General features: G+C 36.2%; 1 protein-coding gene across 1 annotated transcript in view; it reads right to left on the bottom strand.

Moving 5' to 3' along the window:
* The window catches only part of TBC1D5 (TBC1 domain family member 5), an 84,808-nt gene extending 66,923 nt beyond the window's left edge, over positions 1-17,885 (bottom strand). The window contains exons 1-4 of the mRNA XM_071681267.1: positions 17,647-17,885; positions 15,858-15,927; positions 2,306-2,383; positions 1,448-1,680 (exon numbers count right to left, since the gene is read on the bottom strand). Coding sequence (XP_071537368.1) covers positions 1,448-1,680; positions 2,306-2,383; positions 15,858-15,903 — 357 coding nt within the window. The 5' untranslated portion in view covers positions 15,904-15,927; positions 17,647-17,885. The remainder of the gene's footprint in view (positions 1-1,447; positions 1,681-2,305; positions 2,384-15,857; positions 15,928-17,646) is intronic.
* Between the last annotated feature and the right edge of the window lie 387 nt (positions 17,886-18,272).

Below are 18,272 nucleotides of genomic sequence, written 5' to 3'. Positions count from 1 at the left end.
GAATGAGATAGTTAAACCCTTGAATATTCTCGTCAATAAGTCACCTGCTGAGGGGAAAGTTCCAGAGGAATGGAAGCTTGCTAATGTAACACCAATTTTAAGAAAAAGGTAGTAAATCACTACCCAGAAATAGTCATCCAATCAGCTTAATGTCTGTAGTTGATGATTTATAGAAACCATCATTTGGGTTAAGACTATACACCATTTAGAAGACTATCATTTAATGAATGACTCTCAGCATGGTTTTTGACATAATCTTTCATGTCTGACATATCTGCTTAATTTCTTTAATGATATAATGAACATGTATGATGAAAGTAAAGTTATTTTCATTTATCTCTGGGGATAGGGGAGAAAGAATACTGTCCATGTATTCCCTGTGTGTTGTAGAAGGCAACTAAGAGGGGCAGAAGCAGGTGGCTGAAAAGTCTCCCTTCCTATGTTACTTTCCAAATAAAGGAAAAGAGCAAGGAGCCAAGTGAGGAATTTTCCCTTCAAGGCTCTGTCATCTGTTCTTGACACTTCCTTGCTAATGTGGCTTCAGTTGCCCCTACCGTCTCAGCTAACAGAAAGAGAAAATAAGGTAGCAAGTCCACCCTAGGGATCTGAACATCCATGCCCTTGCCAGTCAGTGAGGCTGGGGTTTGGGTACCCCAAGACTGCAATATTAATTTCCATGAATGATGCTTGCATGTAAGCATTTATCTACCAAATGTAGAAAGGAATGGCATTAATTATAACAGGCAGGCAGGTAGTTAACCTTACTTACCTTCCTGCTTCATGATCCCCTTCTATGGGACTCCAGGAAACAGCACTCAGGTAGCTGGGTACATTTAATAGGCAGGAACACAGGTCTAAAAGTGTGGTGATGTGTATATGCCTATGTAAGGTGAGCAGAGGACAGCTATGAGGTGAATGGTTGGTGTCTTTGCTATGGAAAATGCTTCTTGGAACTAACAAATCTTGTGATAAGTTAGTTTTTGAAATGTTGACGAGATGAAAGGTATCAAGAACACAGAAAAGAAAATGTAACTCGGACATGCCTAGGAAGTGCAGCATTGATAAACAGATAAACAGGTACTTAGATAAACAGATAGACAGATGGGTAAACTGATAGATGGATAGAAAGAGAGTTACAAAGATAGACAGATACAGACTGATTGATAAATACACAGATGGATTGATAGTCGGCAAATAAATAGACAGAAACAGCATCATGCACAAATACTGATAATATACACTGATGACTTATAAGAATAGTACATAAGTATATTACTGATCAACTCTATCATACTAAAGTCTTCTCCAGTTTATATGGGGTGAATCTAGTGCATACAGCCTGTCATTTCACTCATACACATCCTCAACTCACGTCCAGCAAGCAAAAGGAAAGAAGACATCCATGCTTGATCTTACATAATCACAGACCAAATACTTTTAGCAATACCTGTGTGTGATCATCAGGCAGAATTCTAAGATAATTCAACCAACACACAGAACGAAATCTGCTTGCTCGAAGTTCCCCATCTCGACCGAGGTTCTGTATGGCCTCTGTTCCTGCACACTTGCAGATCTCAGCCCATTCAGCACAATAAGGAAGACCACCACCAAGAACCCTGGCTGGCTGACTGGCACTAAAGTGATCTTCATGGTGCATACTTAACCTTTCACTGGCAGAAGCTGTAAAACACATTCTTGTTAATATGCAACATTAAGAATGCTGACTATCTACTGCAGTTAATTAGGGTCAAAGTCAAGAAATAAAAATTGATATTCTTTTCAACTATACAGGCATGTTATATTTCAAGGCATTACCGTAACAGATAATCAGTCTACCTCTAAAGTTACAAAGAATGAGTTGTGTGAGTTAAGTGTTGTCAAGTGTTCTGTGGTACAAGAAGAGATTGTATGTTTGTTGACAATGCCAGCAGTCCATGTGTGGGTGAGGTAGAAAGAAAAGATAACTATCTGGGTTAAGGGAGTGCAGCTTGACAGTCACTGAAGTTCTGGCCCACTTTGCAACCATTACTAACCCTCATGATACTCAGGTGGGTAATACCAGAGATATACCTCCCTGGTCAGTGGCTCCCAGCCATTTACTACAACCTGCCCTAATTTAAGACACTGTGTGTCAGTTACTGAAGAATGATTGCAACTCATGAAAAAGGAGTAGAAAAGATGGGGAGAACCTTGCAGCAGTTAACAAAGAAAATGAAAACTGTTATAATGTTCCTCCTTACAGGCAATGTAAGAAATATACTTTAATTATTCTTTCAAATTGGTAAGCTTCATTTGCTCTTCTCACCTGTAGTAAGGTAGTTAATTGGATCCTCTCCTACAGAGACTGTGTCATCATCCTTAGTCAAGCTGGCTGATAGTGGATCTGTGAGATTTAAGGTTCAAAATTACAAACTGGCAATACAGCAAAAGGAGATGTGATGTGGAACACAGGCACTTTCACACAATATGCAAAACAGCTGGTAAAGATGGCAGTGCTAAAAGACTTGATAAATATCACAAATGTAAACAGGTGAAGGTATTAAGGATAACTGCATATATTATTGGGCGAAGAGTTTGTCAAGAATGAATGATAATATGAGGAAAAATAACAAGTAGTCATGGAAGGAGGCAAACAGGAGCAGGGGAGGCTGTGTAAAAACAAATATAGAAGACAAAATCGTAGAGAGGGTAAAGGTTTTAAGAAAAAGCAAGATTACTTTAAATAACTGGTGGGAAATATGATACAAAAGACATGGGTATTAGCATCCAATAATAGGATTAGAGGTTAGGAAAGTGTGGAACAGGTATGGATAAGACAAAGACGTCACAAAACGAAGGTGAAAAGAGTAGTAATGCAAGATATCAAAGGAAAAGTTCATGGTATACATTTTTTATTACAGTATCCAATATGGCATGGGCAAAATGAACATGCCCTGATCACAGCCGATCAGGGCTATCTTGGAAGAAAGGAAAAAATCAGAGTATAATTGAAAGAATGAAGACATCAGTTAGGATTCCTTTGGTGTCTGGAGACCCGACTCTTAGAAGTTAAAGGTTACAGGAAGAGGAAAAGAAAAATATAAATGAGAATTCTATAGTTTCATTGCTCAAGGAAAGGAGGAGGTTTCATAATGGTCAATCCTCCTGTGGTTGGACTCCACACAGAGACTTTGGGAACAGCAGCCAGTCATAAGCCTCAAACACAAACCTTAATGGCTGGGACACGTAGAGACCATTAAATATTGAAAGGTAGCTGATATCATACCTGTACAATAGAAAGTGGCCATTGACACCATGGTAGATGAAAAGGGAAGTTTGAAAAGGGGTAATAGGCAGACAGGAAATGAGGCTGAGGCTTTTCATTCCATTATGGGTTAGAGAAAGGTGGAAAAATAGCTACCCTATATGGGCAAGTTGTTCTCAGTACCAGGGAACGTGAGATCTCTGTAGATATGGAAATAACTACTAACAAGAAAAATAATTGCAGCACTTATCCATCACCCCAGGTTTTTTTTAAAAGCAGACTATGTGATGTTCATGATGTGGGGTTTCAAGGAGAGAGTTGAAGACATGGTTATTCCTCAGATATTTATGGTATTATAAAGTTGAACAGTAGTGTTTGGAAATTTAATTGTGGGAAATGGATGAGATCCGAAGAGAGATGTAGGGAATTAAAATTTTTGCGTCACTGAATCTACTCAGAATACTGCTTTCCTATTTCAAGATGCTGCACAGGCCTGAATTGAGGGAGGAAATATGTTCACTCAAGATAAGAACAAATTATGGAATGAGGAGGGAAGGGAAAGTGAGTTGAAATATGTTGAGTGGAATCACTGGCAAAAGAGTGAATTAGGTTCAAGGTTGAAGAAAGATCATTTGTGGATAGAAAAAAGAAAATGAGCGACAGGAAATAACCCTGGGGAACATCACTGTTTATAGGGCATAAAGGAGAAGCTATTCCATTAATTATAGGGAGAGTTAGTGGAAGATGAAGGTGCAGGAGTTACTGAATGGATGTCAGTGTCTGTGTTTATGTGGAAAAATAACTGCCTGATTGCTGCATAAAGGCAGTGGTTGTTCCACTGTATGCTGGTAAAAAGGTGCAATACAATTGTATGAATTGTAAAATAATGTCTTATCAACCCCTTTGGAACTATTCTTGCACTAGTTGTGATGCCTGGTTTGGACAAACCTCATAACAGATGCAAGGCAAAATTTCCCACCTGTGTTTAAAGGATCCCAGGCTTCCTTTATAGGTGACATGCATAAACAGATCCCACGTGTTAATCCGATTCCAACTACCATGCAAGAATATCAAGAGGGTTCAGTTACAGAGATAACTATGGTGAAAAACACTATATTTCCCCTGCCTTACTATGTAGTGAAAGTAAACAAGCTTTTCTGTGGTTAAAGTGATGACTAGAGCCAATTATCACATTTACACACATCAGGGAATCATGAAGAGAGATTAAGAATATAATGTTAGATAAAAAGACAATCTCCAAGCAGGGGGAGTTAAGTATGAGGGAAGATAATGTGGCAGGGGTCATAGGGTACACACTCGGATTACATGGGGGTGGTGTGCAAATACTGAGATTTATTTACATGGCAATGTTTAAATGTCTGTGTTTTGTGATACCATGTTTAAATGTCTATGGTTATCTATCTCTTAAAGGACCAAGCGTTGAAATTTTGAAATGGTTTCCCGATCAAAGGTTGTTAAATAATTCAAAAGAAATTTTAGTTTTGTTAGTTATGAGGAAACATCAAGAATAGTTAAATAAAAAAATCTGGTAAATCAACCACTCTTATTGGTGTACATACATTAAAATTTGATGTACACAACAAAGTCATACCATTACCCATTGTGGTATATGGGTAACTAACACTCTAGGATTCTTTTTCAGTACTAACTGTAGTTATTTGTGACATAAGGCATCCCTGTATAATGTATAACATGCCATCCAGTTCATGGGTAACTGATACTCTAAGATTTTTTCTCATGCTAATTATAGTTGCTTATGACATATGAAACCTCTCCTTTCTGATAAAGTATGCCATCTGATTTAAATGACGGTGGAAAGAGGCAACCCGTCTAAGTATGGTAAAGTCATACAAGTTCAGGTGTGGTCCTTTAAGAGTCAAATGGCTTATTATAGTACAAGTTTTCTACTATTTCAGTTATTGCTAAAAATCCATCAGCTGTGGTAGACATCTTTTTAAAATCTGCCATTATAAGAAAAGGTAACATATATAGTAAGGTAATGGCAGATTGTAATTGATCATGCTCAAAGGATTAGTAATTACACCTTTTATACTCATAAAGCGAGGTGGACTAAAGAAATTAAAGGGATGTGTAGACAAAACATTTCCACTATGGCAGGCAGTAGAGAAAGTCCTAGAGATGAAAGACAGAGTATCTACAGCATTTATATTAGGAAAGGCAATAAAGTATTCTAGGAATTTCTGACTCTGTGGTTAGCAAGTAAAACTTTTAAAAATGATTAAGAACTTGTAGTAGTGGTAGAGCTTGCATGAGAATAAATGATGATATGAGTGAGTGGTTTCAAATGAAATGGGAATGCATCACAGCTGTATAGTTTCACCTTAGTTGTTTAATGTTCTCAAGGATGGGAAATTACACAAGATGACAATGAGGTTGGGTGACTGCAGTTTACTGCAGGATCACAGTGGAACAGAAAGGAAGCATGCACAATTGTTTCATGCCCTTAAAGTTGCTTTATTAGCTGAACAGGCAGGAGACTTGGATGGAATTGTAAGTTCCAATGATGGTGTGTGCATGATCAGGAGGATGAAGTTTGAGTAAAGACAAAAGTTTTTTGAGGTAGATAAAAATGGGCTGTAAGAGTGAAATATCAGTTTGAAGAGAAAAGAATAGGAGGCTGTAAAAGAGTTTCAAGATTGGGTAGTGATTATCAGCTTCACTGGTAATGGGAAAATGAGGATGAGTAGAGTCACCCAAGGGAGAACTGGAGGTGCACAGTGAGCTCAAATGAATGAGAATTTAAGTATAAAGTGTGTAAGAATCTTGCATGATGGGTTCTTGTCCCAGTTTCCATGTACAGATGTGAATCTTGTTTTTTGGCTCATGCAAAGAAAATTAAGAAAGAGCACAAGACTTATAATTCACAAAGTGTAACTGGTATTTGCAGGATGGACAGATGTTTAAAAAAAAATGTGTTGTGAATATACTATTGTTCGAAGTAAGGATGAAGGTTTTTCTAAGATGGTATTGCCATATAGGACACATGGAATATGATTGGATGTTCAAGAAGTTATATGGTAGTCTAACTGAAGGTCCAAAGAGATGAGGTACAGTAAAAAGAGATATGGAAATATTGGAAGAGTAAACTGTTTAAGGCTAAGGGGTATTTCACATGAGGATGCCAGAAGAATGAGAGTTTGTGTGTGATGATGGAGTGTGTATGGATATATTAGTCTCATTAGATAACAATATTCAAAGTGCATATGAAAGAATCAAGTAACACACATTGATTTTAAATTGTAATCACTTTAGCACACTGGACATGAGCTGATCTGTATGGGTGAACAATGATGCTGTTTGCGCATGATCCATCCCTATAAATGGAACAAATCTGAAGATGAAAGGTCCTTAGAAAGGAAGTTTGTCAAGCATACAAGATAAGTCATGTAGTCCAGGAACTAGCCCATCTGCTTGGTATTTGAGTTATGACATTTTTATGGCTATGTACATGACGTAAAGAAGTCATATCTCCAACTCTTCTTTACTCAAACTACACTTTTAAACGAAAGAAAATGCAAACTTTACATTTTTCTCTGATCAGGTACAACAATAATGAGCCGTAAACTCTGACCTGGAACAGATTTAAAATGTTAAATGCACTAACGTTATGCAGGATATGAACATTGATGACTCCACATTATATTTAATTTTTAAACTTATTGAGAATGGTAGATGTCAGAAAGTTGGTTCATTATATCTAAGCCCATACAGTAGCTTCATCCACCAGATGTGAAGTGGATACAGTCTCAAAATTACATATGTCTAATCATTATCAATAAGGTGATATGCTGTCTCTTGCAGAGTTTGTTTAGACCTGTCACTAAAAGATTCAGTTTTCTCACAAACTCAGACATAGTGTTCTATTGCATATCTATATATCTGCCCACATATTACAATATGATTAAAATTTCCAAGCTCGTTAAAGTGCCAATAATCTAGCCCAAGCCTAGTAATACATCTTTTAGTCTATTTTTACCATACTTTTTTTTCTTCGAACTTGATTGCCATTCCCAACGTCAGCGAAGTAGCACCAGGAACAGACGAAGAAAGGCCACATCCACTCGTATCAATTCTCTAGCAATCTTGTGTATTGCATCAAAACCACAGCTCCCTATCCACAACCAGGCCCTACAGACCTTTCAGTGGTTTACCCTGGAAACTTCACATTCCTTGGTTTAGTCCATCAACATTACATCGACCCCTGTATACATCATTCCAATTCCCTCTATCTTGTGTGTACGCCTTTTAATCCTCTGCATATTCAGACCCCAGTCTCTCAATATCTTTTACACTTCATCCTTCCATCTCCAGTTTGATCTACCCTTTCTCCTTGTTCCCTCCACTTCTGACACATATAATGTTCTTTGTCAACCTTTCCTCATTTTTCTCTCCATATGTCCAAACAATTTCAGCACACCCTCTTCAGCTCTCTTAACCACACTCTTTTTGTTACCACACCTTTCTTTTACCCTTTCATTACTTACTTGATCAAACCACTTCACACCACAAATTGTACTCAAGTGTTTCATTTTCAATACATCTACACTCCTCCACACAACCTCAGCATCCACATAATATTGTTGGGACTAATATCCCTTCAAACATGCCTTCCCAGATAATGATCTCCCTCTCCTCACATTCTTCAGTGCTCCCAGAACCTTTGCCCCTTCACCCACTCCCAAGTATCCAAAACATGTCACTTCCTCCAATTTTTCTTCCTTCAAAGTCACACTCCAACTAACATGTCCCCTAACCTTGCTATACCTTTGCTTTTATCCACATCTACTCTCAACTCCCTCCTTTCACACAGTTAAAAATAGTCACCAAATTATGCAGTTTCCTACTTGACTCTGTTGCCAATGCTGTATCATCAGCCAAAGGACAACTTACTCTCCTTCAAAGCCCTCTCATCTCCTACAGAGTGCATTACTTGCCCCTCTATCCAAGACTCTCACGTTTACTTCCCTAGCCACCCTATCCATAAACAGATGTAAACAACCATGGTGACATTACACACCCCTCACACAAGCCAATGTTCACATGCAACCATTCACTCTCCTCTCTTCCTACTCATACACATGCTTTACACCCTTGATGAAAACTTTTCACTGCTTCTAGCAGTTTTCCTCCCACACTGTTTATTCTTAGGACCTTCCACTAGGCATTTCTATCAGCCCTGTCATATGCCTTATTCAGATACATACATGCCACATACAACTCCATCCATTTCTCTGAGTATTTCTCACTCACTTTCCTTAGAGCAAACACCTGATCACCTGATCTACACATCTTTTACCATTTCTGAAAACATTGCCCCTTGCCAATCTGATGCTCTGTACATGCCCTTTCCCTCTCAGTTACTAGCCTCCCATAGCATTTACCAAGTACACTCAGCATACTCATATCTCTGTAGTTTGAACACTCATCTTTATCCACCATACCTTTATACAGTGGCACTTTACTGGCATTCTGCTAATCCTCAGGCACTTCACCATAATCCATACATACACCAATCAACAACACAGTGACCTTTTTTTAATTAAGTTAACTGCAATACCATCCGCCCCAGCTGCCTTGCCACATTTCACCATATGGAAGGTTTTCACCACCTGTGCTCTCTTCACCAAACCACTCTCCACTGACTCTTTCACTTTCCAAACCACCTTAATCCAAACACCCTACATCTGTCCCTCTATCATCAGACACATTCAGCAGTCCTTCAAAATACTCACTCCATCTATTTATTTCATCACTTCCTGTTAACAAATTCCCTTTTGTCCTCTTCACTGATATTTCTATTTGTTCTCTTGTTTTTCACACACTATTAACCTCCTTCCAAAACATTGTCTAATATTCCCTTATGTTTACTGATACTTGCTCACCCAAACTCTCATTTGCCCTCTTTTTCAACCCCTGTACCTTCCTCTTGGCCTCCTGCTTCTTTCTCGTATACTGCTTACAATCATTTGTTTTATCTGATAGATTTAATTATCATAGCACAATGGATCTGCTAGTGCTATTTGCACTTTTCTGCTTTCATGAAATACACTTATGAGTTTCCTCATACTGCAGTTTTGAAATTTCTGTTGGACAACCTAAATTATGTTGAAGAGCTTTTTCATTTGGTACTGCATGAGCTTGGTTATGGCATCAACTTTATATTATGCTCTTCAGAGCTAATATCTGAGGGATTCCACACCAGTCTGATTTTCGTTTCTATCTGGCTTCCTAATCAGGTTTGTTATATTCCAGTCTCAGAGTATTTTGAACAAGTATTGAGGATAGAAATTATGAAATAATTTAACTGTAGTGAGGATAGAAGATATCAACTTTGAGGTTGTAAGACCAAGAACAACGAGTATGGCAAGCAATTCTGTTTTTAAGGTGGATTCTCAATTATTCAATCTAACATTCTTCAATACTCTTGCACCATTGTGCTGAGTTCTGTGACAGTACTTCAGCCTGCCCATCGGAGGAGTTGAGGAAACTGTCATTATACATATTCTGTGCCATGTCATTTTCAGTTTGATGATGCAATGTGTTTAAGAGTACTGGACTTGGCACCACAATGAAAGTGAAAATTGTGTGTGTAGAGTAATTACTCTCCTGGATGCATTGCATGGATGGCAAGAGGTGCTTCTCCCACCTAGGTTTATACAACTGGAATAATCCAAACAACTGTCAAATGAGTGGCTGTTATTTGGTTCCACTTACATTCACTTGCTTTATGATGTGTGTGTTTTAACACTTCTGTGGAACCAGCAATATCTGAATCACTACATATTAGCTTCATTCCTATCATGAAATTGATTTCAAGTATTCTACCTTCCACATTAAGTAGTCCTTTCTGCAGGACTTTAATGGTGTTGGGACAGACAAATTAAATTCTTAAGGTATCATATTGCATTTTTCTGGTCTATCATTGCCTTTACTATAATGCAAACAAGAGCTAATGCATGATAACTAAAAGACAATGTGTGCAGGCCAAATTTATAATATTAGCAATTGTGACATAAGCACCATAATTAAGGTTGTATCTTGCTTCAGATCAATTTATTTATATACTGTCAATTCAGTTTCTGTACAGCACCTGCAGTACATGAAATAGAAATACCAAAACATTTGAGACAGTTATTATGTTTGTCATCAGTTTTTACCTAAGATGATCCTCTCATATGATAACAAATTTGTCAAGTGGGCTGTTCTGGCTGCGTGTATGTAGTTAGTAATGGTTAGTACTTCTTACTAGGGTTCGGTATGTACACAAAATCACCAACATAACTAACTGTAACAATCCTGGAACTTTCTGGGATTGATTTTGGTAAAGCACTGATCAGTGCCTAAAACAACATGGGACTTAATGCTCCACCTATCTGTTCTTCTTTTACATTAACATGAGTAGAAGTGGAATGTGAAAACAATTTCAATGAAATTGAGAAAATGGTTGAGAGCTCTGTGTTTCCTTTTCATGGACAATGGCTGGGTAATTTAATCTAGCTTTTTACATGATTTTGGTGACAAAAAATGGACCTCACAACACACATACCCCTAAAAAGAAAAAAATTGAGGCAAACTCAATACAACCATGTGAATCAACTCTGAGACAGCAAAACATCTTTGCCTCCTAAAATTAATGCTATGAAAAAATTGCAAACTAGATATGAAACAGCTCAAAGAGGGTGAGCCTTTGAAAAAGACAAATCCCTCCTCACAAGCTTCATATATGAAACTGTTCCATAAATACTAGATGTACAAATGAATGAGAGTAATACAAATCCAAATGTTCCTAATGATAGTAACACTGATATATACACTGGTGAGACTGATTTTGAATAAAATCTTGAAGAAAAAAGAGTGATGAAGAATGTTAATTTCACAGATATAACAAACAATATCTTGACTCATGAGTGTATGCAATGTTGGACCTCAGTTACCTTACCAAGCATATTTTGTTGTTTCCTAAATGAATTGTGAAACAGTACTTACCTTTCTTATTATGCTTAGCTTGTATGGGCCTCATCAGATGTACATACTGATGAATAACATCTTAATGGGAAGCTTGAGAAAAAGGGTAAAGAAGAATATTTATGTTACAGATGAAGTAAACTGTTATATCTTCACTTGTAACCGTACAAAATTGACCATTTACTTATTTTCAGCATATGTGATTGTCAGCTACATATAATGTGTTGCTATAATCACTTTATCCTTGTGCTTGAATTGAAACTAAATAATGTATGACCAAATCCATTCATGTTAAAACAATATGAGATTCAACACTGAGTGAACTGATCAGTATTCAAAACTGATTATAATTTCCTTATTTTACCAAATCATGGTTAGTTTTTCATGGGTAGACATGCTGCTTTCTCGAAAAACTACAGGAAACATAAGTGGTTTCACCATATCTAATATTGATTTCAAGTGACGTCTTTCATTTTGTACAGAATATATAATATTAAGTAGTATGGTCAAAGGGCAGTTTCTAGGATTTCTCTAATATTTATACTCAGATTAACTTTTCTGTGTCTATTTTTATATCAGTATGGATGCTGACCTCTGAAAAAGTATGTGATGTAATAACTGTCACAGAAAAGTCTTAAGCTTTCTGTTATATTGTTTAAACCTAATTAGGTATGTTTTGCATTTTGATATTTCACAGCCATGTGAAGTGCTAGAAAAGAAAACATGAGAGCTCTACAGAAAATGGTCACTTGTAAAAAAAAAAATGAGGAAATATATATATATATATGTGTGTGTGATAATAACAGCTGAAGTTCCGAATTTTACCTCCCATTATTTTTTTTAAGACTAAAACTTTGCTGAATGAACATAAACATACATGAACTTAGCTTCTCTTTTAATGTGGAACTATGGTAACAGAAACAAAACACAAAATAATTTGCAGCAGTGTGAAAGTTGAATATGATGATGCACTGGAGGGCTTGATGGTGTGGAACAGATATTTCCCGTGATTAGCAGCTGAGAAAAGGGTATCTAAGGTCTTTGTAAAAAGCATTTTTAGATCTTAAAAGAAAAAGCACATGACAGAGCTGACATGGAGTGTTAAAAGTTTATTGTACCATACGAAAACAACTGAAAGCACAGACAGATTCTTAAAGGTTAAGTGTGTGAAGACAAGCAAGAAATGAGTGACTGGTTTGGGGTTCAAGTTGGAGTAATATACGAGTGCATGTTCCCACTGTAGTTTAACTTACAAATAGATATGGTAGATCATGACACATGATGTAGGTAGAGTACAGTGAAAATAATACAGAAGGGAGCATTTAAGCATTATGTGTGGATGATATAGTGCTGTGGATGAAATTATAGAAATGCAAACCTTGAGAGAATTTGAAAGAGTTGTGAGGAAAGTAAATTCAAAAAGACTTCCAGATCCAAAAGATTGTGTTATTTTGGGGAAGATTCAGTGTGGAATGATTGAATAATGTAAGACTGAAGAAGATTTCAAATCATGGAATGGATGATGAAATACAGTATCAGTGAAGAGTAGGCATGTTGCTTAATGTAAAAAATACAAAAATCATGATGTAAGAACAGGATTTTGCAGGTGTGGAAGAGCTGTTTCTGATGTATAGAAACAATAAATGGAGGTGTAACCAGCACTTTGAGGAAGGGTGCATGTTGTCAAGATGGATCTTTAAAGATTTATTTGAGGAATGAGTGGAATGAACCAAGTAAACTGAAAGTGTAAGAAGGAGGTATGGAATGAAGAGGGGAACTGTTCAAAAAGAATAAGGAAAGTTAAGATATGGAACAAGAACAGGGAGAGGATTAGTGCTGATAACATCAATGGTGTGAAAGTGAGTTAAAGGGAAGAAAGGGATGAGGGAAACCACACATAATGAATAAGGATAGAGTAAGGAAGTATGTGGGTGATATTGTTAATATAAATCATAGAGCATTCTGCAATGAAAGATGCTTAGAAATTACACTGGGACCACCATTTTGGACAGAAGCAGTACAATGCATAAAGACATTGAAAAGTGCAGGAAAGTATACTTTATCTTATCTGAACTTTTATGAGACTGCATGCATTCATAACATTAAGCTAAAGGTTTAGGCATGAAATGATAAAAATTCTTAGATTATTGAAGAAGATACAGATTTTATTGCGATTTTAACAAATATAAGCAAAGGCAACTTTACAGGGTATCCTCCCACATCTGGGAACTCTGAATGCTAGATCCTCTAAAACCTGCTGCTGTCTGGCTTTTCTCTAAGTTACAGAAAATAAATGAAATGGGTTGTGGACATCTTGTCTAGGTGGTGTGACTGACAGTGCATGATTTTCTCCCAAAACTCATAATATATCCCAAATATAGACTATTTGCTTCATGTTTGGGAGGATGTAGTCTAAATTTGAAAGGATATTTATGTTTTTCTTCTAAACCTTGGAATACATTTCAATTCCAACACCCATGCACATCAGTTAGTCTGGTTTGGGAGGATGTACTGTACTCAAATGTGTAACAATGCAACAAAGTCTAGTTCCCTCTTCATTCAAACACTGAAAAAGTTCTAAGCCTGAGTGATGATGACATTAAGAATCTATACACTCAAATTTCTGGGATTATCAAGCACAATTACATTTTAATTCTCTGCAAATAATATTACCAGCTTAACAAAAGATTTGCTGGTGTCTGTTACAAGAAAAAATACTTATGCAGAGCTATGAAAAATTACAAACTTAAAGTCTGTTTATTCATGACATGATATTATTACAGTATTACTGATCAGGCTCTGTATTGCATGTTTGCTACTGATATGTATGAAAGCAGTGGTATCAATTTCCAAGAAATTATACACTTCAAAAGACAAGGCATTAACCTTTTCACTGTCGCACTCCTCATGTTCATTGTACAATCTGTAAGAGGGGTATTCTCAAGGAGTCTAAACAAAATATCTTTGTAAGTTTATTATGGTTAACTAGAACATATTTTTCTAAATAAAATGAAGTACAACTCAATCTAGTACCATTTAACTTATGTTGCTCTGCTGCTAGATGTATGAGATACTCCATGAGTAAAGCCAAGCACATGTTGTGAGATGTGTGTTATTTATGAAGGTGTTTTTGTCACAAACAAGCATAAGCACTACAGGGTTTTATCTCAAATATCTATTACACTGTAAGAGAGTCATAACTGCACAAATTTTTGGATACTGTGAAGGTGCAGATTTCCTACAGGTCTCCTTAACATCCCTACACAGACTAATCAGAGTAGGAAAAACTTCTGGTTGTAGTGTCTGGATACATTGTTTGGTATGCTACTACATTCATTAATGGGTGCATATTTTCTTCCTTAGGCAGGATACTGTGATTCAAGAATTCTGATCATAGAGGCCCTAGCTATAGTGAAAAACATACCAGGGTTAGATTATCTACGTCCCACCTGCAGCAAATGGGTTAAAGAATACATTACTGAATTTTGCATTAACAGTCAGAATAATAACACTAAACTAGCATAGATCTCTGTTACCACAGACTGTTAATTTCAATGACATCATCCATTTCATGTTAAAAGATGTCCAAACAGACATGAATCCATCAATAATTTGGCTTAAACTTGACATTCAAGATCACAGTTACCTCACTATGGTATGCAACATATCTAACATCTTTGCATAAATGCACATTTTATGTTTTAATTTTCAAGTTGATATTTTCAAAAGCCTAAAAGTTATCACCTGGACACAACTGTATTAGAAGAAAAACAGCACAGACTAAAAAATATGACTCCCTTTGGCAGAGGAAATAATCGTCTTAACAGCTCCCAACAAATCTTATTTCTTCTTTATGGATCAAAATCCTTAGTACAGATCAAAAAACTTATTCAGGTCCAATATTCATTATGCATTATCTGAAGTTCAGTATCTATTAGTATACAATAATAATGGCAATGTATTGTGAAAAAACTGTTGTCAGATCTTTAACTGGATATGACTGATACATCAGATTTCATGAAACAGACAAACACAATACTTTCAACTATGACATTATAACTCCATAATAGTAAACACAAAAACCCATACACTGCAACAGAGACAAACTCACCTACATAAAATTAAGAAAATATCAAAATAATGTAGTGTCCTAAACATATTTGTTATTTTCATCATCAGCTTAGGTAAAAAAAAAGCCAATCAATAACCTTTGATGGTTACTAAGTATGTATGCCCTTAAAATTCAGCTGTCACTATGAAAATCAAAATAGAGTAAGTTTTAAGAACCATATATGGTATATTACATACAAATATCAATAAGATTCCCATGGAAATCAGCCAACAGTTCAAAGTAACTTTGCATAGTAAGATGTAATGCAATCCCAATTAATTACATAATTTGTACACATGAACATGCTTATATGAAAAATATATGAAAGGGCTACAAGCAGATGTCATGCAAAATAATGCAAAGGAATGACAGATATAATTGCGAATAGCATTTAAACACTGCTTACAAGCACCAGCACATATTAGAGTAATGAAGCAGCACCACCAGTATTGAAAGTAAGTGTTTTCTGTTAAGAAAAATATAATACCAGCTTACCTACAAAATTACTAGTCTGGGAAATCAATGGGTGAAACTGCTCCATGTTCTCCAGGCAACCTTCTAATGCCTGAAAAATGTATGCAAAAGCAATACAAAATACTGATATCAACTTGGAAAGAAATTATCATTGCAGTGTCCCATGAGTATACAACATATGACTGTCATTTCTGAGAAATTATAAATCCTTATATCATATCACACTTAAATTACAATCACTTGTATTTGGGTAAATACAATCAATCACCTCTAAAGGTATGAAGATAATAGTTAATAATCAGTGTAAATAATCAGTGTATAAGGAACTTTCTACATATTTCAGAACTGCATACAGCTTCTGCCATGTCTTAATCAGATCATGTTAGCATTTTTCTGATTAAGTAGATGGGTAGCTATGCAAACAAAATCTTCCATAAATACCTCGTAACACCAACAATCTTCCCTATACCTTTTATTTGTTGACTATCCCTACACTTCATGTGTCAAAAGTCTAAGTGCAACACTCAAAGTAATTATTTAAGAATTTACATGTAATTTTCAGTTGTCATATAAATGCAGAAAGTCTTACCTGTTTTTACTAAAAAAGCTAAACGCATGTAAAAATAAGAATTACCACAGCATGATTACAAAGGGGAGTAACAGTAGGAAATATAGAAAAGACAAACAAGTATGCAAAACAACATTTATGGACACTATCTAACTATCTATATCTATGAAGCCCGTTCCCTGTGGGAACTCCCATCAAGAGGGTGGCCACAGCAAAAGAGTCTCCACTTATCCCTGTCCTTATATGCCTCCCTTGAATACACCATGCCACATATTCTTCCATCATTTTTCTGCCTCCAGTACTCTTCAACCCTCTTTCCCCATCACTGGTGGTCTTCCTCTCATGCCAGTCCCTTAAGCCATACTATCATACACTGATGGCATCTAACAATGTAATGTTAGCCTGAATGATGGAGAACTTGTAGATGAGGATAAGTTTAGCCATTTGTGAAGAAAGTCCAGTAAGGGTGGTAGTGGGAAAGTTAAACAGTCATGCTACAGAGAAACACTAAAGGTGAACTGTAAATTTTGATGAATCAAAATGAGTTTAGAATCTGCATGAAACTTGCATGGAGGATTATTTGTACCAATATTTGGCTACATACCAAATTGTAAAAAGTTAAAACAGCAAATGTTGATAACTTGGAACTAGATGATTGGCTGAATGAAGATGTGAGAATTATATATGATATGGAGAGACTCATGATTGAGGTACATGGATAAATGTCTTTTAGGATGGTATGGTCATGTTGAAAGTACTACTATATAACAGATAGGTTGGCTAAGATTTTATATATATATATACTAGAAGGAACCAGAACGAGCGAAAAGCCGCAAAAAGAGAGAGAGATACATGCAGTGGTAAAATGTAATAGGACTACCAACATTTCAGATGATGCCAAAGATATGATTTGGGATCAGGTGCAAGAGAAGCTTTGTTTATACTGACATAGTTTAAACGGAAGCTTTGGTTTCACTTGACAAGTCATCTATTTATGCAATGTGAAAAAGTAAGCACTTATATAAGCGTGGAAGTTCGTTTTTCATTAACACACGAAGCATGGTTTGAGAATTCGTAAGAGTGATTTCAGAAGTTGAATGTACTTGGTTCAACTTATGAAAATAGAAACAAAGCTAATGCTGCTAGTGCGATGTGTGAAATAAGGATATATGCTTAGTAATATGGACCGGTCTAATGGTCAATACATATGGTAGTTTCATCATAATTACACAATAACTTCACCTTTATCACTACGGAGTCACAAGTACACTTTTTTTTTCGCTTAGTTGTGCAGTTTACTTGAAATTAGTAAATCCAACTGATGCGAAAGTCCTTCTTTTTTGTTTTGTTGTATTTAATGTAGTGGAGGTAAACTCCCCACAGCTGAGGTGTTGTCATGACTATCCTCTGTTGTTGTTATTATACCCAGCTCACATTCTTCACTAATAATTACGTTATTATATGAACAAAAACAAGACACTGTAAACTATTATTAAGTTACTTCACTTTTAGTATTAGAGTATTTCTTAGAATATAACTGATATTCTCATATATGATATGTTTGCAAAAAAAAAATTATGTCACTTATAAATCTTCTTTGCAACCCTTATCAAAAAGACCCTTTTTCAGTGTCGTCTGCTAAAGGATATCAGTTTGAGGACATTATAAGTACTGAACACTATTGTGATCTTATTCTCCTCAGTCAGAAGCCGTAAGCCTTGCGTGAAATAAGTAAATTATTCTTATCTGAATGACAGTAAGCGTCGATGGGCAGTAGTTAGCTGGGGGCGGGACAAGTTTCGTGTTATCATGATTGTATAGATAACACGACCTTGGGAGGTTCACCTAGAACTTTGGAGGTCAGCAGG

This window comes from Panulirus ornatus, chromosome 32 (assembly GCF_036320965.1).
Source record: "Panulirus ornatus isolate Po-2019 chromosome 32, ASM3632096v1, whole genome shotgun sequence".
In the NCBI taxonomy this organism is placed as follows: domain Eukaryota; kingdom Metazoa; phylum Arthropoda; class Malacostraca; order Decapoda; family Palinuridae; genus Panulirus; species Panulirus ornatus.
The sequence above is the reverse complement of the archived record's forward strand: the minus strand, read 5'-3'. Positions and strand labels throughout refer to the sequence as shown.